At 39.9% G+C, this 24056-nt stretch overlaps 2 protein-coding genes across 6 annotated transcripts in view; both read left to right on the top strand.

Annotated features, from left to right (window-relative positions):
- Positions 1-2242, top strand: part of LOC124121871 — a 247368-nt gene extending 245126 nt beyond the window's left edge. For both annotated transcript variants that reach the window (XM_048398256.1, XM_048398253.1), the window contains one exon: positions 1046-2242. In XM_048398256.1, the coding sequence (XP_048254213.1) occupies positions 1046-1245 (200 nt within the window). In that variant the 3' untranslated portion in view covers positions 1246-2242. The remainder of the gene's footprint in view (positions 1-1045) is intronic.
- Positions 2243-6382: 4140 nt separating this feature from the next.
- Positions 6383-24056, top strand: part of LOC124121873 — a 31999-nt gene continuing 14325 nt past the window's right edge. For 2 of the 4 annotated variants that reach the window (XM_048398237.1, XM_048398236.1), the window contains exons 1-2: positions 6400-6817; positions 8587-8910. In XM_048398237.1, coding sequence (XP_048254194.1) covers positions 6760-6817; positions 8587-8910 — 382 coding nt within the window. In that variant the 5' untranslated portion in view covers positions 6400-6759. Of the gene's footprint in view, positions 6818-8586; positions 8911-9625; positions 9725-17147; positions 17307-18625; positions 18743-19047; positions 20456-24056 lie in introns of those variants that run through there. The other 2 variants (XM_048398238.1, XM_048398235.1) reach the window with 2 other exon arrangements.

Genomic DNA, 24056 nt, shown 5'->3' with positions numbered 1-24056 from the left:
TACTTAGCGCTTACCACCTTAATGGTTGAAGGAAAATATTTAAGATCCCATTCATGTGCGCACTAGGAGGTATTTTTGCATATACATATGTAAACGTACACACGTATGTAAAGGGCATGTGAACGCAATTGCATACATCTGTAAATTTTCCAGATGTCTAAATTGACACATATTCAAGAGGTAGAGTAAACATTTATTTCCATCTACGAACGGTTAATCGTGTTGCCATTTTGGTGATCGTATACGCACTAATATGATTGTGATATATCGGTTCACGTGAAAGCATTATACATGTCGTATGTGTACATAAATAGCTATTATTGTGCATAAGAGCGGGTTTATAAACAGTTACAGAAATTCTCTTACAACATGGCATATCGCCATAAAGGGTGGCGTGATAGCTTTGGTAAAACCTACCCACATGGGTGTATTACATGACAGACCAAGAGTCATACTGAGTGGAGCCAGGAATTCATCCCTACGCACATGGGATCTTTGCACAGCCTAGGGGCGTAACGCTGCTCATTGAATTGCAACACCTCAGACAACTTTGCCCATCCCTAAATCTCCATGTTACCTGAAAGCACAGGATTGAATGGTAATGTCATCCGATGTCATTTGCTAAATAATATACCCTAAATAGTGTCGACTTCTGTGTAGACAACATAGGGTTGAACCATTAAACGTGTCTGTTATTGGGAACATGTTTTATGACTGACATACATTGAAAACACATTTGACGACAACAAACAGACTGGGAGATCATCGACACCGACACTGTCTCTCCAACCAATTCCAAGGGGATGTGGAAGTAGTCCATCATTGTCTAGAGTTTTCATCTTTTTTAGAATTCAGTGAAACATTTTTCGTTTCAAAACGGGTCGTTCCTTTAAAACAGAACGTTTGGCATTTCGTCCAATGGAGATGGCACGTTTCTTCAACATTTACCCCTCAAAACATGTTCACCGATAATGATACATTTACTCTCTGTTGTGTCGTCAAGAGAATTTCAGAGTACTGTACATGAAATATTTCACATTTACAGAAGAAAACATCAACACACCAAACATCTACGATTCAGCCTCCCATTGTGAAGACATGGATCACCAGTACGGCAGCGTAGAGAAGCAGTACGTCAACACTGTGGAGGGTACAGAGACTGATACTCCAGATTATGTGAACACAGATGAAGACAAGCGGGACACAGCCTACTACAACATAGTACATGATACAAACCTGCCTTGAAGGTCCCACAAATACAGCAGACACCCCTAGAAGGATTCTGTGATATTGAAGTATTGCGATCAGAATGATGTGAATGATCTATGCAATGGTTAAAATGAAATGTCCTGGAATATTCAATATTTACAAGACAAATATCCGTAACTCTCTACATAATGCATGTACATACTACACGTTTTGTGCACATCATAGTTGACGTCATGCTGGCATCATTGTTGACGTCATGCAGGCATCAATGTTGACGTAATGTAGGCACCAATGTTGACGTAATTCAGGCGCCATTGCTGATATGACGTAGTCATCATTCATAACGTAAAATAGATACCATTGTTGATGTTATATTGACAACATTGTTGCCGTAATGCAGATATCATTGTTGATGTACTGGAGGCACCATTGTTGACGTACATTGCTGACGTAATTTAGACACCAGTGCTGTTGTAATGTAGACAACATTGTTGTTGTAATGTAGACAACATTGTTGTTGTAATCTAGACACCATTGTTGTTGTAATCTAGACACCATTGTTGTTGTTGTAATGGTGATACCAGTGTTGTTATAATGTAGACACCTTTGTTGTTGTAATCTAGACACCATTGTTGTTGTTGTAATGTAGACACCAGTGTTGTTATAATGTAGACACCATTGTTGTTGTAATCTAGACACCATTTTTGTTGTTGTAATGTAGACACCAGTGTTGTTATAATGTAGACACCATTGTTGTAATGTAGACGCCATTGTTGTTGTAATACAGGCACCATTGTTGAGGTTATGAAGATGACATTGTTGACGTAATGAAGATGTAAATGTTGATATAATTCAGGCAACATTGTTGACGTAATGCAGACACCATTGTTCAACAATCGGTCAATGTCACATCAAATTTGATAAGCATGAAAGAAGCTCTAAATGTGGGAGGAATGGAAGAATGCTTATATTATGACAAGCATAGAAGATATTTAACACGTGTAACATTTTATGATAATAATAGAGGTTTGTAAAAAATAAAACTGCTTGTACTTTGCTACTTCTTGTGTTTTTTAAATAACACTTGGATGACACAAAGTGTGATATGTTATGTATGACACTTGTATTCGTCATTTATGCCAAGGGACTAAATTGGTGAATGATCTTCAAAACTTATTGAACAGATCAGATTATACACATGGAACCCATTGGCTGTGGTGTTGTGAATTCCAACCCCAACACATAATATATATATATACATGCTAAAACATTGGTTATAATCCTAGTTTGCTCCTGGAACGCTTGCTATCACAGCTTTTCTCAACTAAGATATTTTTGACGAAGAACTCACCGTCTATGTGGTTAATGCAATATACGGCGTGTGATTGATAACATTGATGTTTCAGAAAGTATTACTCGCCCAGGGCGCTCTCAAAATTAGAAATAGGGGGCTCTCTTAAGAATATAACTTTGGTGAGAAAAAGAACAGAGTTGAAAGATCGTAAATTTCGTGGTTAATGCTGACAGGCTGAAATGATACAAAAGAAAAGTCATATTTCCAGTATTTAATTGCCAGAATTAAGAGTGCATATAACACATGAGTGTGTATATATTATACATGAATAAATAGTCTTGTGTACATTGATCAATCGGAAGGGGTGCTAATTGGGATTGTTCACTAGCTAATATATGAGAAATATCGCCGTGGGCGTTTATTAGAGCAGGGCGCTTATTACGTCGAATACGGCAGGTCACAAACATACATTATTCACTCTGTGCTTTGACAGATGAGGAAAGTGTTTTGAATTATATCATTATCTGACTATAAAACATGACCCAACCGCTTATCAGGTAGTATGCATAAAGCAGTGACTATAAATATACACCGTTACCTGCACCACACGTAGTTCAATATGCAGTGTACGTCTATCAATCAAGTACTACCAACTGAGTGTTATATACACCCAGAACTGCTTAACTCGCATCAATTTTGTTCTCTTTTTTTTAGTTGAAATGATTATTGTGATCGTGACTCGATGCTGCTATTATGTATCAAGAGTAAGGATGTTAAGATCAACGAGGCATTAAGCGTTTCCTATTGGATTTTTTATGATATGAAACAACTATGCATTATCTAACATTGGGAAGTCCGAGGAGAAAGTACCTCACCAATGTTGCAAAATGGATTGAGAAACAGCATTAGGATGAAAGTGATTTTACAATATAATATGTTAATATTTCCTTGCGTGCTTGAATCAGAGGCATGTTATTGTTATTTGAAACACCCCATTGACAAATTGGATCATTCCTTGAAGTCATGGCAGTATTATTGAGATATCTCCTATCACAGATATATATCTAAACACGATCAACTTCAACTTCAACTCACCCTCAAAAACAGGATTGTAAGTGGAACATCCATGTCAACACAGTCATGGGAAACCGGTTATTTAGGATTCACAGCAGGTTTTGCCTGAATGACTTTGTCACGCAAAATAACAAGTTTTACCTCCTCATGTCACTGATCTTGGTCACATAACTAAGCTTGTCAATACTATTGTACTCATGTACTGTCACACACACAGTCAATGTATCTGTACTCCAGTCATAGGTATTCGACTCTCTGGCTCGTGTCGGTTGTGTTCACTACCTCAGCACGTGTCGCTATTAAGCTGTAACACTGGGCGATAAGCGACGTCTCAATACAATACAATCAACTCACACACTAGGCCGTGTCGACAATGTAACTACATTTGAATCACGAACCCTCGTTCGTAAGACCAGGAAGTAATATCTACAGTCCACACTCCACCACCCACTAGATAAACAGCCTAAATATAGTCTCTGCTCTTACAACCAAGAAACCATGACATTTCAAGCAGGATTGACTGATGTTTACGCGCAAGTACACATATGTGGTGAGTGAGTGAGTGAAAGTTTCTGTGGTGGTGAGATTATATTTGAATAGGTGATAAGACATTAGAGGGCGCGAGAGTGAGGGGTTATGTATAACAACTGATATTTATGTGAACCTTTTTAAAACAGGGGACACGGGTGGATCTTGTCGTCTGAGGCGGCGCAATTCCTCGGTTATTGACAGACCTCATTCATATAGCTGGAATATTGCTGAGTGCAGCGTATAACAACACATCCACCAACCCAACAAGGTATTTAGCTCAATCCGGCACATTAACGCATTAACCGTAAATAAACTGGTTATAATTGGTCCTCAGCAACCCACGCTTGTCGTAAAAGTCTACCACCGGGATCTGTTGGTTAGGCTCGTGGACTTGGATGCATGTCATCGTGTTCCAAATGCGTGGATGGATGCTCATGATGTCAATCACAGGACTGTCTGGTCTGTATTATTTACAGACCACCGTCATACTGCTGGAATATTGCTCAGTGCGGCATTAAACAACGAACCAACCAACCCATCCCTGAACATGAATACATACACCTAAACACAAACACTTGGTTGCATAACTTTTACAGACATCTATTCTCTCCACAATCTTCTGCGGTTAATTTGTGACAGTAAATGCCTCAGACGAAACCCAACTCACTCACTGAGTCAGTCCCGTGAAGATCCGGGTGGAGAATAGGTCTTCAACAACCCATGTTTGCCGTAAAAGGCCACTCTGTTTGTCATAAGAGGCGACTAACGGGATCGGGTGGTAAGGTTAGCTAACTTGGTTGATGCATGTCATCGTATCCAAGTTGCGTAGATCGATGCTCATGATGTCAATCACAGAGTTGTCTGGTCCAGAATGGATTATTTACAGACCGCCGTCATACAGCTGGAATATTGCTGAGTGCGGTGTTAAATAACAAAGAAACAAAACAAACAAACAAATCCAACATTGTAACCTAGAGGGGAATCGAAACCGGGTCTTCGGCGTAACGAACGAACGATTTAACCACTAGGCTACCCCACCGCCCCTACTTACGTTTAAATATCGATCACACAAGGCTGATAAGTAACTTACATACTCACATTATTTGTTCACTCAAAGGTTTTGTAACACTGTTATTGATAAAGTAGAGTGGTGAGTTATTCAAATGTACCTCAAGTGGTTTGTGCACCGCTCTAACGTCCTGCTATAGTTAGCTCTTTGTTGATACAAATCACGATCACGATCTCAGTAACAGGCTTATCTGTAAAATGAAAAGAGTATGGAAAGTCATTAATCACAACGAATATACTGTTGATAATAGTAAAACTGGAAGGTTTTGCGATCAGGAAAGTACTGCGAAAATTGCAAGACACACCTTTTCGAAATAGGTACAGACTATAACAATACGCATGTCAGACATGTACGTTATACCCCGCCAGTATGAACCGTCCAGTTGTGTGAAAGGCATTTACCCCCTGGAAAGAGCAGTACCTGCATTTTCAGTGGAAGTCACAGTTGATGCCATGGAAGCTCGAAAACTTTTTTTTTCCAAAAATCCCATACTATCAAAAGGCAACAGTTTATAAATTACCACACGAAGTAATATTGTACGGTTTTCAAAATCTTCTACAGATCCTACAGCCCCTTTCCCCTTTGTGGCGGGGATAATAAAATGGAAGTTGTTATGAAGTTTGTTTCCGTACATGAAATCCCCCATTTCTGTATTAAACATCAAGCAAGCTAACACAACTATCACAGCGAGGACAATGCAGCGCTATTCACTTGTTTGTCATGTTGTTATACAAAGACCTCACGAATCATAAATTGTACATTGTAATCACATCCTTATCAGAAAGGTGTTTGCGTGGTTGGACACGCTGGTGTAGGTTGAGACTTATTTTCGCTTTATTGGGCCATTGCATTTTGTAATTTTCGTGTATTCCAATTCAGAATGTGAGTGAGTGAGTTTGGTTTAACGCCGCTTTTAACAGTATTTCAGTTATATCACGGCGTGTCAGCTTGATGTGGGAGGAAAGCCCGAAGTGATGCAGGTCTCAGACGTTAACCACTAAGGTGAAACCAACGAGCACGGGTATGGTGCTGACAAACCTAGAAACATAATCAGGGCGAACCGGGATTCGAACCCACAATCATAGGTTTCTGGCGTGCCCAAGGGACGCAACTCTGCACCGCGAATCGAGGCACCTCAGACGACTGGGCCACCCGTGCCCCCTATTGTCGTTGAGCTATACACGAGTCTGATTAAAATCATCACAACTTCCTGGTTTGAGAAAATAAATACCTGATCATGGGTCACTGTGACTTAAGGGTGGATGTGTACACAGTGCTAGCTTACTGGTGAGATAAGCGACACGGGTATTACTGGAAACTCCCAGCTCTATGTCATTGCTACATCTAGATACACGAGTTTACCTTGTTCCACGGAGATAGAGACATGTGAGGTGAAGCATTCACATTGAGACTGTGTATATCACACAGGTTTATTTCACATGTGAAGACTGAAGTATGAGAAGAGTAATCCCGGTGTAACCGACCTGTACATGATCATCTCCGTGTAGGGTTATAGATGGATGTACAATAGGCATGTATTGTGTTGTGATATTTACAGACTTCTTGCTTTATATACAGGATCATGTTTCGGATTTCACCACTCCTGCTGCTCACCCTCGTCAGCTTCACAGATCACGTAGGTGAGTATTTGTGTAACGGAATTATGTGTTGTTCAAGTCTACTTTCATCTATCTAAAACTGTCGTAACATTAATATTTTCCACTAGTCATTAGTATGCATGATCAGAGATATATAACTCAATCTAATGTCGATATTTTTGGAGTGGAAAAGGGACAAATGACGTCACTAGATAATCGATAACGGTTTCTGTATGCGATTTTTATGTCACATTGAAAATTAAAAAAAGAGTTTCTCTAGAAAATGAATACAGACCTCGACAGGATCCAAATTTTAGAAAATAATATATTTTGTATGGAAATAGGATCGTACCACCGACCTCCCCCTCTCTGGACAAACGCTCTATTCACTATACCAAGAAGGTGGTCATTGTAATCCTAATGCATCACAAGGCATTGCAACAATAAGTACCATCTACTGACGTCGTTTTGTTTATGGTCGAACCACCAACCTTCCCCTTTTCGGACAAACGCTCTATTCACTATACCAAGAAGGTGGTCATTGTAATCCTAATATATCATAAGGCATTGCAACAATAAGTACCATCTATTGACGTCGTTTTGTTTATGGTCGAACCACCAACCTTCACCTCTTCGGGCGAACGCTCTATTCACTTTACCAAGAAGGTGGTCATTGTAATCCTAATACATCACAAGGCATTGCAACAATAAGTACCATCTATTGACGTCGTTTTGTTTATGGTCGAACCACCAACCTTCACCTCTTCGGGCGAACGCTCTATTCACTTTACCAAGAAGGTGGTCATTGTAATCCTAATACATCACAAGGCATTGCAACAATAAGTACCATCTATTGACGTCGTTTTGTTTATGGTCGAACCACCAACCTTCACCTCTTCGGGCGAACGCTCTATTCACTTTACCAAGAAGGGGGTCATTGTAATCCTAACACATCACAAGGCATTGCAACAATAAGTACCATCTATTGACGTCGTTTTGTTTATGGTCGAACCACCAACCTTCACCTCTTCGGACAAACGCTCTATTCACTTTACCAAGAAGGTGGTCATTGTAATCCTAATACATCACAAGGCATTGCAACAATAAGTATCATCTATTGACGTCGTTTTGTTAATGGTCGAACCACCAACCTTCCCCTCTTCGGACAAACGCTCTATTCACTTTACCAAGAAGGTGGTCATTGTAATCCTAATACATCACAAGGCATTGCAACAATAAGTATCATCTATTGACGTCGTTTTGTTAATAGTCGAACCACCGACCTTCCCCTCTTCGGACAAACGCTCTATTCACTTTACCAAGAAGGTGGTCATTGTAATCCTAATACATCACAAGGCATTGCAACAATAAGTATCATCTATTGACGTCGTTTTGTTAATGATCGAACCACCAACCTTCCCCTCTTCGGACAAACGCTCTATTCACTTTACCAAGAAGGTGGTCATTGTAATCCTAATACATCACAAGGCATTGCAACAATAAGTACCATCTTTTGACGTCGTTTTGTTAATGGTCGAACCACTGGCCTTCACCTCTCCGGGTAGGCTCTCTATCCACCACATCCCAGATGTCGCCTTGTATGTTAGAAACAGGAAAGACGGCAATACAAGAACCTTTGAATTAGAAACATCCAAACGTTTCGGTCCCTGTAAGAATTAAAACAACAGTGAAAACAAGCTTTATATATTATGATGAACCAGGAGATAGTGGTTTCCCTCAACAATATATACTTGTGAAAAAGTAAGAGACTGGTGTTTTAATGAACTTTTTACATTTGTATTTTTCAACAGGTTCTGTAGTCCTGACACGCTCCCCCTTGACAGCGTCAGACGGAGAACTCTTCACACTGATCTGCAGCAGCAACACTAGCAGTGGACGAGATAGACAGTGGTATAGAAATGATCTATTTGTCTTCATCACAACACAAGGTTCCTCTTGTCCCAGTATATCCAAAGATTATGTCTTCCAACCGTACCTGGCAGGACGAGTCAATGTGAGCTGTGATGTACTCCAACACAATGTGACTCTCAGGATAAAATCTGACAGAGACAATGGAACGAGGTGGAAGTGTCTGGATAATACGAAAAGTCAGACGAGTCACACGGTGACGATACGTGAGTCATTAAACATGTCTTTTTTTATTTGTTTTTCAATCTGATACCATACACAATGCTTCAGTATTTGATTCGCTTATGTGAATAAGAGAGTGTTGAGTAGGTTGTTTGGTTGGTTGGTTGTTTAACACCGCACTCAGCAATATTCCAGCTATATGACGGCGGTCTGTAAATATTCGAGTCTGGACCAGACAATCCAGTGATTAATATCCTGAGCATCGATCCACGCAATTGGGATCGATGACATGCATCAACCAAGTCAGCGAGCCTGACCACCCAATCCCGTTAGTCGCCTTTTACGACTAGCATAATCACCTTTTACGGCAAGCATGGGTTGCTGAAGACCTATTCTACCCCGGAATCTTCACGGGTCGAGTGTTGGATAGGTTTATACGCTATATTTAGCCATATTTCATTAATATCATGGTATGGGTCACTCATTATTGGATTTACACAATGTATCCAACTGTGAAATCGTATGTTGTGGTGGAATGTGTTTGTGTGTGAGTGTGAGTGAGTGAGTGTGAGTGAGTGTGTGTGTGTGTGTGTGTGTGTGTGTGTGTGTGTGTGTGTGTGTGTGTGTGTGTGTGTGTGTGTGTGTGTGTGTGTGTGTGTGTGTGTGTGTGTGTGTGTGTGTGATAACAATCATTCTCTTCTCTGTCTTTGCAATGCAAGGGTTGATACAACAATAAGACAAACATATTGCTTGCTTCAGATGTAACCGAACTTCAATCGAAACCTGCTGCAACATTAATTCTTTCGACTCCAGTCATAACTACGACAACCGAAGATAAATCTCTGCCCAAGTCAACAGGTAATGTATTGTGTATTATGTTCAGTTGCTTTGTTGACAAAATACATTTTATGACACGGGATATGTATAGCGTAGAAATGATAGGTCACAAAATGTAATCAATATCAAGAAAATATGAATACCCATCCCCTAAACCGTATGTATATTTATGTATTGTGGCATACCCGCAAGTCTCTAAATTTAATGTTCCTCTCATTACACCCCTAATTAACGCTCATATTACAATTAAATTTACAATCAAATACAGGTAACCTCGCTCATTCCATTCGTGTGTTCACAAATCCTTTGTTGCATCACTATGTCATACATATATTAGACAGTATGTGTTTACTTACAGGTTAGTAAAACTGCCAGGGTTGACAGCTAACTCAGTGAGTCAGTGAGAGAGTGAGTATTGTTTTACGTCGCTTTTAGCAACACTCCAGCAATATCACGGCGGGGGACACCAGAAATGGACTTCACACATTATACCTATGTCGGGAATCGAACCCGGGTCTTCGGCTTGACGAGCGAACGCTTTTACCAGTAGGCTACCCCCATCGCCCCCAGCTCACTCAGTGAATTCCATATTACACCAGACCTCTTGTTTAGGAGATTGTGCACATCACCCGATATTATATCATTCCCCTGCTTGATTATCTGGTTTCTTTCAGGTTGTTATGTCATTATATTTAATAGGGTGTAATGCAAATGCATGCATATCCCGATATAACATAGCTCAGTGTCTTTTAAAATCGTTTAAAGCCAAACAAAGTTTAATTTTAATTTATATTTTTTATTGACTTTATGTCTTATAGACATTATGTATGAAGTAGGATAGCGTCACCACCAGCATGCTTTAATCTCTAGTCTGTAACTCATTTAGATACTCAGAAGTAGTTTAAAAGTCCATCTGAAAACATTCCTTCCTTTCGAAAGGCCACTCAGAAATGTTCCACGACAGAAGTCACAGCACAAGCACTTGATCGCAACAGCGTATCAAACTTGGTGAAATTCATTTCACAGCATGCAAAACATACACGGATCACTATGTCAAGGGTTCAACTGACACATTTCTGTCACATGCTGACGTCGACTTGCCGTGAGATCTTACAAACCCTTGTTTCACAATGCCGGCTCGTCTGCAGCCTAAAACAAAGCTGTCCATCAGGCATACGCTATACAGTTCCATTGCCAATCACGTTGTACCAGCAGGCTCATTGCCAATAAATCTACAGGTGAATGTTGCACCACATCATAGATTTGGGTGATCATCTTGCTTCCTGTAACTTGTCAGAGGCTCGGAGAGTGTAAACAACAACATTGGCAGCCATTCACAGTAACCGTGATGTAGGTCAAGTTCTGCTGCATCCAAGTTCGAGGTTGAGAGGCATATATTTTGAATTTGTATTGCTAACTTGGGGTGCTTTGCTAACGAATTAATAAGACTTACAAATTTGAAATAAATAGTAGAATGTTAATTCATAAAGTTTGTTGGAGAAATATATTCGTTCAGTATTTACAAACTAGTTCTACAACCTGTCTCCCCTACAATTGGAAATGGCATATTTGATTTCCAAGAGATGTGGGACTACATCAAATTTCAAAACACAGAAGGTTTATCTCCTAGACAGAAGCGACACCGCCCCCTCCCTCCGCCCCCCTAATGGTAACAGAACAATAACGGCATGCTCATAATCTCAGGGTCTGTTTAATGTTCTGGGTTTATTGTTGTTTAAATATGAAATGAATGGACAACCTATTTTGGTTAACCTTTTTCCTCACGGCTCGAACATAACACTTCCTTATCAGGTAATCACTCGTTTCACAATGTTTTCTTTCAGATTCAATGATCATACATTCCTTAGTCCGCATACAATATGTCGTGTTTCCCATTAGCTTTCGATGCTGAAACACGGCCGGATCTTGAAATTCTTTTGACGTTATAAAGATCCCATAGTTTACGTAATTCAGGCACCATTGTTGACGTTAGGAAGATGCCATTGTTGACATTATTCAGGCACCATTGTTGACGTTATTGAGATGAAATTGTTGACGTAATGAAGATGTTAATGTTGACATAATGCAGGCAACATTGTTGATATAATGCAGGCAACATTGTTGATATAATGCAGGCACCGTGGTTGACGTAATGAAGATGCCATTGTTTACATAATTCAGGCACCATTGTTGACGTTAGGAAGATGCCATTGTTGACATTATTCAGGCACCATTGTTGACGTTATTGAGATGACATTGTTGACATAATGGAGATGTTAATGTTGACATAATGCAGGCACCATTGTTGATATAAATCAATCATTTCTAACAAACGAGTTACATTCTTAAGATGGACATACATGGTATTCATGTACTCTGGTAATCGGTATTCCACATATAGTTTCACATTCAAAGTTTTTTCACCTACGAGTATCTTTTGAAATCCTGAACCCATATGGGACCCATTGGCGATGCTGTTCTAAATTTCATCAACAACAACAACAACAACAACAACAACAACATATTTATATGTTAAAATAAAAAAGTCTTATAATCCTAGATTTCTCCTTGAACACGCAGCTTTTTCTTAATCTCGACATTTTTCCTGAAGAATTCACTGTTTATGCCGTTCATGCAATGTACGGTGTGTGATTGTCAACATTAATGTTTCAGAAAATATTACACTGCTGCTCCATCAAGTACACATATAGGTCACACACATACATTATTCACTCTCCGCTTTAACAGATGAGGAAGTAGTTTTGTATTTTATCATTATCTGACTACATGGCATGTTCGCCTAGCATTCAAGTATAGCATATTACAGCTGAGAGGGATACAATATACATTCCAAGTTTACTACCAACTGACATTTATATATACGGAGTGAAAAACTCGGATCAATTTTGTTATCACTTTTCATTGAAATTATCATTTTTATTGTGAGTGAGGGTGTGGGTATAGTTTTACGTCGCTTTTAGCAATATTTCAAAAATATCAGTGCAGAGGACACCAGAACTTGGCTTCCTTTCTCTATCTAGATGCGATGCTAGTGTTGTTATTGTGTATCCACCTTAGCATATGGGAGTATGGCTTGAAAGATCAATGAGCCATTAAGAGTTTCCTATTGTATTTTTTTAATGCAATAAAACAACATATTTTGTAATGAATAGGGCCGCGGGTTAATGCGATTAGACAGAAGCGACACCGCCCCCTTCCTCCGCCCCCCTAATGGTAACAGAAAAATAACGGCACGCTCATAATCTCAGGGTCTGTTTAATGTTCCGGGTTAATATTCATGGTTCGATCAGACAAAACTAGTGGTTAATATTATGAGCAGCGCTAATGACCGTCGCGGTAAGGTGACACGCTATCAACTAAGTCGCCGAGATTGACCACCTGATCAATCTTTCGACCTCTGGCAACAAGGATAGGAGTTATTTCTTTGACCAATCACTAAACCGGGATAGGTTCCTTATCATTATATCTTTGATATTCATAATCCTTCCGCGCGACTTTGTTTGTAGTAACATACATAGTCATTCCTTACCTTAATTTATGTGGTATATCTTTGTGTGTCATTCGGATTAGAGTTTAGAAACTTGAAACATCGTGAACTGTTACAAAATGTCACTCACCATTCAATGATTTATGTGTCGTATCTTGTCTGAGTAGTTTTGAAAGATTGTATTACCAAGCTATGAAACGTGAAACAATCCCTTGTCAGGTAGTATGCATAAAGCACTCAATACAAACAGATTGCACATATACAAACATTGATATCGTTGTACGTCATTACTAACCGACTCCGGAGGGAGTTGAAATGAACCACCTGTCACTCGCCCCTCTTTATACCGAAACTTGTTTGGAAGGATGGAAGGCAGATCCACCCACCCCGCCATGTTTTCTGGCAGTCGTGTCTTCAGTGACAATACTCACTCACAACATTCAAGGTACATGAACCAGAGTATAAGTCAAACCTGTTTGAAATGTCAAGGCAACTTGGGAAATAGACCAGAGATTATATTCAGTTTGTCGAGGGTGGGATGGACTGTAGATACTACTTCCTTGTCAAGCGACAAAGACAGGTTTCTGATTCAAGTGTAGGTGCATTGTCGACACGGCTTTGTGTGCGAGTTTATTAGAGTCATGTACTGATGTGTCGCTAATCGTCCTGATAGTGCCCACTGTTACAGCATTATTACGACACATGCTGGCCTCAGTGGCGAACACAATCTACACAAGCCAGAGCTCCTGTTCGCGCCGCGTTCACGCATTCGATCGTGTCGCGGAGTTATCGTGCGGTCGTTAGGGTGTTGTCACGAGTTGTTCACGTAATCATGGATCGACCACCTCACGTATAGGTCGCGCACGTCACGAACCATTCGCTCAATGCACGAACTGCTCAGAAAGTGTTTACGCATTGTTCGCGCGTAGTTCCCGACCAATGAGCGACAACGGCGCTCGCGTCAATAAGTATGTAAGCGGGTCCTGGCCATTCTGCAACTTGCTAGCAAACGGACAACATGCCTTACACGGAGAAAGTCCGCAGAAGAAGGGTAAGACCAGTGCAGAAAAGACAGAAAGAGGACAGGCCAGAGACAGAGAAAGAGACAGAGATTGCAGACAGGGAGAGGGATCTTTCTCCCCCTTCCTCCTGCTCAAGTGTGGATGTTGTTACACAGAGACTCAAATAGAACCGTCAAGCGAAGAAGAGCCCACAGTAAAACAGAAGAAGAGAATCAGAGTGTCCAAGAAAGAAATTCCTGAGTATAAGAGGATAGATGAGGGTACCATGAAATTAGCAGAATATGTAAAAGACTACCCACAGCTGCATGACAAGAGACAGAAGGACTGGCGCAATGGGGCACCACCCTCATCAACATACAAGAACTTATACCTAGCATCTGCAACTGCCATGCTGTGGACGCCCTTGTAATTATAACAGAGGGAGGCTGCTTTGGGTAGCTTCTTCATAGCAACGTGCTTGCCGTCCAGGGCCCCCAGACAGTTGTGGTAGTTCCATCTGGAGCTGAAGATCTCAGCAACCTCCTTCCACTCTTCTCCAGTTTTGGGGCAGCTGAGCACTTCGTCCATGAAGACCTCAATGATGGCTTTGCACGCCCCTGGTAAGAACTTGCAGATTGTACTTGCTTCAACTCTGAAGCTGTACTGTAGACTTGGATAGAAATTTCCAGTGGCTAGGAAGCGGAGGGTGGCAGCCAGCTTGAGTCCAACTTCAAGCGGTTCTCTCATGAATGTGGTCTGTTTCATAAGGTGAGAGGTTAACTTCTCCACCATCTCTTGGAACAGGTCGGGTGTCATTCTCAGGTAATTCCTGTAGCCTCTGGGATCTTCGTTGTGGAGTTCTATCAATAGTTCATCATAATGTCCGAACTCATGTCTTCTAGCCAACCATTGCCTATCTCACACTGTCCTTGCTTTCCTAGTTCTAGTTAGCGTTGTCTCTTCTTCTTTCTCATGCTATTCCTCTTGCTCTTGCTGCCTTTTTCATGCTCTTCGAGAAGTAATAGTCCTGCAGCTGCCAGACAGAGACACCTTCTCTGTTCTGCAATAACAGTGTTTCTGGTATTCAGCATGTTGTATCGTCCACAGAGAGTCGAGGAATGAAGTGTCTCTTCACTTTGGAGTTTATATACATATGCCAACAGCGGGATTTGACGCGTGCCGTCAAGCAGGACAAAGCGGGACCAAAAATTGCCACGACGACTTCACGCATGCGCGAAGTCGTCTGGGAAATGCGTGGCGATGCGGGAAAACAGCGGGAACTATGCGTGTCGTGTGTGACACTGCGGGACATTGCGGTACGGTAGACGTGAACAATGCGCGAACAATACTTGATCTATGCGTAAACAATTACTGCCATGCGTCTCAATGCGTGCCAATTCGGCCCATTTTTGGCCGTGCATTGCGTAGACATTGCGTAAGTTATGCGTGTACACTGCGCGAACAGGGCGCAAACGCGGCTTCACGCTCCGCTGCGTACCACCGAAATGGCACGCCTTGCCACGACGCATTGTGCGGAATTGCAGGGACAAAAATCGTGAAAGTTTCAGGCTGGCTTTAGCTGTATGGGTGATCACGCCGAAGACCCGGGTTCGATTCCCGACATGAAACAATGTGTGAAGCTCATTTCTGGTGTCCCCCGCCGTGATATTGCTGGAATATTGCTAAAAGCGGCGTTAAACCATACTCACTCTCTTGCTCCTTGCTGTATTTAAAGCCGAATGAAAACAATCAATAGAAGATGACCTTGTATTAAAATGTTTTTTTGATTCAACGCTACTAATAAACTATGATTGTGTGATCGAACACTTAAAAACCGTTTTAGCTTTATACTTGAAAATGTTGTCACGCATTTATCAATCTTTCTTTTATGATTTCATAATCCAGTGAAAAAGTAAAGTCATTAAATTGTGTGGTAGTCATGTGGAAATTTGATAAATATGTGACAAAAATGATGACTAGTATCATATGTTCCCCTGTTTGTTTTAGTTGAACAATTGAGTGAGTGAGTGAGTATGGTTTTACGCCGCTTTTAGCAATATTCCATCAATATCACTGCTGGGGGACACCACAAATGGGCTTCACGCATTGTACCGATGTGGTGAATCCAACCCGGGTCTTCGGCGTGACGAACGAACGCTTTAACCACTAGACTACCCAACCGCCTCGTTGAACAATTGACTAGCCCCTGCATGTGTTTTGATCTATAGGACAGACTACACCTACCTGGTATCATCATTATTTGATAGTGATTCTTAAACACATGTTTATGATATAGTCTTACAGTGGGCGCTGCTTTAGTTGAGACTTATTATGATTATGGAAATAGTTTTGTCACTTTATTAAGGTTCATCTCAACTCACATCTTCTTGAAGTTGACGTTAACTCCACATCGTGTAGATCCGCAATAAATAAAAGCGACAAAACTGACTGATTATACTGTTCCGACAGTTTTACATACTTCGTCTCATCCGGAGGGTGAAGCTATCGAATGCCACCTTTTAATATTAAATTTCCCACATGTCTCGTGAACTTGTTCATAAGCTTTAGTGGAAATCATCAATACTTTAGATCACAATCGCGTTAAAATGTTGAACAAAGCGAAACATAGTTAGGTAACTCGAGGCATACATTTGGATGTTCATGTTGATATGCGGTGAGATCCTTTTCCCTTTCTTGTGTGTGGATCCCAAATGCAAAATACAACCCTAAGCACATTAAGAGCTCAACACATTTGCTTATGCTAAACTTATCCCGCATCTTACTCCATTATTTAACATATATTTATGAAAACGCACAAATAACCTTCATCCCATAACGCTAAAACATAACATATGAACATTTTGATACCCCAGTCTAGTCATTCAGTTTCTGAATTAATGCCAGGCAATTTAATGAAAACGACATACTTTTCCAGACGTAGTAAACCTTATGACAGCGTCATCAACAGCTACGAAAGCAGCAACTAGAGCAACTACAGGTACTTTAGCTACTACAATAACTACAGCTACTACAGGTACTTCAGCTACTACAGCAAAGTTTGATATCTCCTCAAGCACGTCTCTTCAAGAAGGGGGTGATATATATTATCACGCTGTTCTATTCCATAATAGAACCTATATAACTTATCATAAAAAAACCTGGTTTCAAGCGATACCTACTTGGAGATATCGCTGGAATAAAATTGCATTTCAATGCTATGCAGACCAGTATGACGTCATCAGTTACCATGCTGTCACAATCATATGACCTCACTAATCTCTATGCCACTTATCGTGAACCTGCTAAGTAAATACAGATGCAGTGAAATTGCAAAACAAAGGGATTTCATCGTAATATGTTACTTCATTTGCAAAAGGACAAAATCAGCAATAACTATATTCATTGAAATTAAAGATACCCAGATTACAGACACTCACGACACCATAAATGTGATATAGACATTATTTAGAGTATTATTAGAGTTGAAAATCATCACTACACCTGTTTTGATCAAATCCATGTTCTTGATAATGAAAAATGATACTACGGTGTCAGTTATTCTCACAATTGATTCGACTTAAAGTGACCAGGTTAATATAGGATTCATCATGCAATAAAAACCGACCATCCTACAAATTTTCTTCTTTTGTCTCCTCTTGTGTGCATGGATATTGCTTTGTATGTATAAACAATCCTAACATTGGTCAAAATAAAGCAACAGCAGACAAGCCATTTTCAAAGCACAAATCAGTTGATGATGTTTTCCATACAGACGTCCTAATTATACACTTGTGAGCCTCCAAATAATTGTTTCTCCAGATTCGCGTATGGTCCAGTGCCTCTTAAATAATTATGTCTGAAATATTTTGCTATCAACAATAATACAGAATTGTGATAGACATGTAGATATGAACAACTTTAAGTCGGTAAAACTCAGATGTGCAATTGTAAATAAAATCATATGATGTTGTTTGGAATCATTTAGCGTATTACTCACATCTGTGTTTCTGTAATTAAAAAAATGCTCAATATGTACATGATACACACCTATCATGACTATGTGTCTACAGTGTCTACTGCAGACCATGGGGCTAACGAGAAACCAACATCAGGTGACGGTAGGTGCACCAACACTTGCGCTTTCAATTTAATCATGTGGATAGGAACCACCGCACCCAAAGTACCCACATCTCCTGTTCCTTTGAGGTGTCAACACACATAGATGATTACATGTCCATTTTTCTTGAGTCTTAAAATCATGAACTTATTCTGCATGTATTTAATAGGAACAGTCACATCAAACATCATTTAATGAGAAAAATATGTAGAACCCAAAAAGAAGCATATCAACAGTTACAGTGTGTATAGCGTAATTAGTTTTAAAATTTGTTTTGCTATTTCTACTTTGTAAAGATGCCCCAAACGTCGCCTACATTGCGGTAGGAGCAGCGGTGGGTGGCGTTGTTGTTGGTTGCGTCATCACCGCCATCGTCTTCATTATGTGGATGAGAAGGAGGAACACCAGTACAGGTAGGAAATATGTAGTCTGTGTCATATGCCAGTGTCAATAGCACATTAGAGCTAGTGAACAATTGCAAGGACATGTATTTGTAACTGTGTTGCCATTAATCCTGAAAGACCTTGTTAATATCTTATCAACAAGACACTTAAATCGTATTGATTCGAACTATACAGGGACGAACTGCATCATAAGCTCAATCTCTAGAAATGAATGAATGTAAATACCTTCTAGATTATTTTCCTATGAAATACAAAATGTTAAAAGAAGTTTTAGTGTCGTACTACCATCACTTTTCTTCCAATATAACTTCCAGGAGACGATGCGAGCGCCCCAAATATATACACGTCTCCGGCCCACTACGAGGACATGGAGCACCAGTATGATAAAGTAGACAGGCAGTACGTCAATACTGTGGAGGTTAGTGGGGCTGGTTCTCCAGATTCCGTGAACACAGAGGACCAAGAGGGTAACGCAGCCTACTACAACACAACTGGTCAACATCAGCATCCTGATGAACATGCAAATGCTAGAAATACAACTTACTACAACGATTCACGTGATGCTGATAACTAGATTCAATGGGCTAGCACTATAAACTCGTCATTAGTCTGGACTAGTAGAAGCAGACCCATGTTCCCCTCACCTCACCCATTGTAATTTCATTGATTTCACAACTAGCCCCTTTATGAATTTTGGTACTTAGAATATGTCTCTTGCAATCAACATTCTTGTCTAACGAGGCGATATAATGAATCGGGTAGTCAGGCTCGGTGACAGGGTTTATAGCATGTTCTCGTACTCAGATAGTGTTGATCATTGCTCGCAATATCATTAACTGATTTGCTGGCCGCTCTCATGTAGCTTGAGTTATGCTGATGGTGGCGTTAAACACCACACACAAGAAACAAAAATATCCATAAGCACAACACAGGGTAACACAAGAATACAAGATACGACACATTCGAGAATACAATATTCAACAGTAAATGTGCCTTTTACGAACAGCGCTTTCTTGAAACAGCGTGGTTGTTTTGGGTCTATGATTCTGCAATTGGTTGTGTTGGTGTATGCTAGCTATGCCTTTGTCAACATGGTAATTCAGGCATAATTTGAAAGTGTTTTAGAAGTTAAATAGTTTCTCTATTGAAAGACGGAACTTGAGATGATGTAACACTCGTTAAGACAACCATTGAAGAAACAAAAATGCAGTATAAAAATAAAGATAATATGATGGAAACAGAATTTAATATTGACAATCAATCTTTAAGAGTGAAGACAACGCAATTTTCATCCTACAAAAAGCAAAAAAGCAATATATACGGGAAAGAAAACTAAAAAAAAATCTCCTGACAAAACAATTAGATGAATCCCCGGAGCAAACATTGAAAGAGGACATGCTGGCAGATTCGAGCCACACTGCCATGGGATCCGTGCCAATTTCAACTTGTCACACAAAGGGGCACACACAGTACAGGATCTAGACCACCAGTTGTCAGACTTTCATTATGTGGACATCTCAGTGGCTGAGTGGGTGTGCTTGCGATTAGGTGCCTCACCCTGGCGGGGCTGGTTCGAATCTCTGATGCTACTAAACCCCAAAAGTACTAGAACCTGTACACTACAAAGAAAGTGCTATCTCAAATATGACATTTGTTACATTTGACCACTTTCAAAATGGCAGTGGTCATAGCTTTCGGCCATGGGATCCGTGCCGATTTACACTTGTCAGAGAGATACACAAAGTACGTGATGTATACTACCAGTTGTCGGACTTTTAATAAGTGGAAGCCTCGGTGGCTGTGTGGATAGATCGCTGACTTTATGTGCTAGCGATTAGGTGCCTCACCCTGACAGTGTGGGTTCGACTCAACTCAAAAGTACTAGAACCTGTACTTAGTAAGAACATGTTATCCCTAATATAACATTTGTTAGATTTTACCACTTTCTAAATGGTATTGTGTGTTCATATTTTTAACCTGCAGAGTTGTTTTTCACACTCTGAAACAATGCTGTTGAAGTCAAGGATTACCAAAATTTGCCATTTTCCTACAATCTTCTTTTTTACCGTATTTCTATAAAATACTTATAGACATTTATGTGAGAGAAATAATCATTTTGCAAAATTGGAGTACGAAGATGAACACGATACTTAAGAAGAAGATAGGAAGAGTATCAAGTCATACATCATATATTATACATCATACATGTTGTCTTCTTAATATAATGGGATAAAGACCGTGTAAGTTGTAGCTACTATTCTAATGAACACAGAAGATGTTATACATATATTTTTGGAATGTAACAAAGTAAGCTCCATCTGGTGAGACCTGGAAAGTTGGATATCACTCAGAGCGCACAACCCGGTAATAATATCCAATGTCACAGGTGTAACAACAAGACACGTAGTACACCCCTACCAATGCATTTTAAATCGGCGATCGACATCAGCCCGGATGGAAAGAAATTTCAGTAATGTCCCGTTGTGCGTCGTCTGCTCGGCTAGCTTTCCTGTGACAATGTCTTCCAACAAGGTTGAAATGTATTGCATTTTACAATTTGATTGTATGGTATGTGATGCAAATGTTATTAGATGGTCCTCTGGGTGATATGGGGGTCTTGGGTTGATATGGGTTATGATATGAAAACTTCCATGGGGTAACTTTTAAGCCATATTAATATCCTAAATCGTGTTATGAAATGATACATTCACTAACATATGACATGATACGTAATATGAAGGTAGCGATTGATAGATACATGCATTCACTGTTTGTTTGTTTGGCTTAACACCATAGTCAGCAATATTCCAGGTATACTTTACTTGCAAACTATTATGTCTCCAGACTATGCTGTGGAAGCCTCTCCCTTCATGTGGAGACATGTCGGCACAGTATACCCCCCCCCCCCCCCCCCCCCATACACACGCACACACACACACACACACCCCCTTTACAGTTCATTTCCTTTCAGAGAATGATTTTTATAAGGACCTAATATACAACATTAATTTAATTTGTTACAAGTCAACAGGGCCTAAACTTCTACTCACAAAATTGTCATCTGAAAATAATCCTGAGCGCATCAAATGTGTTGTATCTACCATAAGAAACATTTTTCTTGGACGACAATAATTCATATGATACATGCATTGTTTATTGTCCTACGTCATGTTATAGCGATTATATCATAGTAAATAGTCTTTTACCGTACATATTGTAATAAATAGGTAATGTCTCTTAAGCCAAGATATGTCTGGATTTCATTGTTTTGGAGTCAGCTTTCACGTGAGGACCGCTCATCATCCCTAATTGCCTGCCTAGCCCAACAAGGAAGCTTGATCACTGTCGCTGCTGGATGAATATACAATAGTATCGTTGAGTTTTGATATCACCACTGTATTTGTGCCTTTGAGACTGACATGCGGTTTCCTTGGTTAACATATTGATTTGATTTGGAAATCGACACGAAACAACAGAAAGTGGAATGTATAACTTCACAGGCTGCTGGCCAACATGGTGGTCTTCATGAAGACTGACTGTACGGTGTCAGAGTGCTACTTTTTGGAATATTGTGTTTCCTGAGTGTAAGGGACGCCTGAGCACAAGATGGCATCTGTACATGGGTGTACTTGTGATGTGAGATCATGTTTACAGATCTACATATATATAATAATGATATGGTGTCATAAATAAAGTTTTATGAATGCATTACAAATAAAGGTTTTGACACACATGGACATAAGTGTATAATAACTTATGACGTGATATCGTGTATGATAATAATATGAATGCAATGGAAATGAAAGATGAGATTAAAAACCACATAACCTAATAATTTGTTTGTCTCACTTAACTGGGAGGTTGATCAGCTTTTTTAAATGTAGGCAAAATAAGCTGTGGACAGAATGAGATGTCATGTGATGTGAAAACACACAACATTTGTGTTCTGTGATGTGAAAAGTATTATTCAGCAATCATTCTGATAGTGTTTGTGTGTGTTCATTGTTTAACGCACTCTGCAATATTCCGGCTAAAAAACGGCGATCTCTACATCATTCCTCTGTTGTCATTTAAGCTCATTGGGCATGTGTGTATATTGCAACGCTAAACGAATGTTATGACTGTTTTGCTGTTTGCTGCTTCAACGCACAGGGGAAACCCATACTTGTGACGTCAATTCCATTGGGAGATATACTCCCTCTGCAGTTTTTATACCTTTTGGAAATGACATGATCGATCATTCCAAACATTTCATCACACTGACCTCAGGTCATTCGAAAGAACGCAACGAATCTATCGTTGTCAAATTCTACTTCTTTCATCTAAAGTACTCCCCAAACTCCGATCTCCTTCGTGGATCTCATGAACCAAACATCTTTTCGTTTCTCTTCACTTTTGTTGTTGTCTCCTGTAAAGGTAACACGTGAAGATCCGGGATAGAATAGGTCTTCAGCAACTGATACTTGCCGTAAAGGCGACAATGCTGTTTTGTAAGAGGCGACTAACGGGGTCGCGTGGTCAGGCTCGCTGACTGGTTGATGCATGTCATTGTATCCCAACTAGTACAAGCAGGCATACACACAGACGTGCATGCACGTCGCTGTATAAGTACAATAATCTTGAACGTGACTTCTAACCCTATTTCAACTCACCTCGCCTTCCCGGAGTTTTCTGTTCATGGTATTGTTACCTGAATTCATGGTGATGTAAACATCATACATAAAACTGAGTTCTCTCTAACATGTATTGTCTTTTTGTTTTGGCTGCTTTAATATGGGTTCAACATTATGTTGGACTGACTCGCTGCGCTTCGTCAATGTGTTCGGACCGTCAGGCATTCTTTATCGACGTAAACAGGACAATTGGATTTCTTTATATTAATATGATCTCGTTAATTCAATTGTTATCACCCATGCCGGTATCAACAGTCGTGACAAAGTAAGAAATAGTGATATATGCTGCTTAAAATCCAATTCATTCCCTCGCTGACACACTTATTAATGATAAGCTGTTTCACGCTCAAATGCATTTATATAAGGGTAACTCGCGAATGACCGTCAAATATTAGTGCACACATAAAATATACTTTCTCACTCTGAAGGATGGACATGTCAATATTCGCCTTCATAATCTCTCTGCATATTTAATTATCAGTCTTTTTCATGTATTATTCAGATATGTACATGAAGGTTCGATGTCTTGGTATGCAAAGATAGAATTCTTCTAATTGGACTGAAAATAATACCACTTTGATAGTATTTGAAAATTAAAAGCGAGAAAGTATACGTGGTAACATGGTAAAATGTCATAACAACTCACACAC

This window comes from Haliotis rufescens, unplaced genomic scaffold, assembly GCF_023055435.1.
Source record: "Haliotis rufescens isolate VD_foot unplaced genomic scaffold, xgHalRufe1.0.p SCAF_18, whole genome shotgun sequence".
Taxonomy (NCBI): domain Eukaryota; kingdom Metazoa; phylum Mollusca; class Gastropoda; order Lepetellida; family Haliotidae; genus Haliotis; species Haliotis rufescens.
The sequence above is the reverse complement of the archived record's forward strand: the minus strand, read 5'-3'. Positions and strand labels throughout refer to the sequence as shown.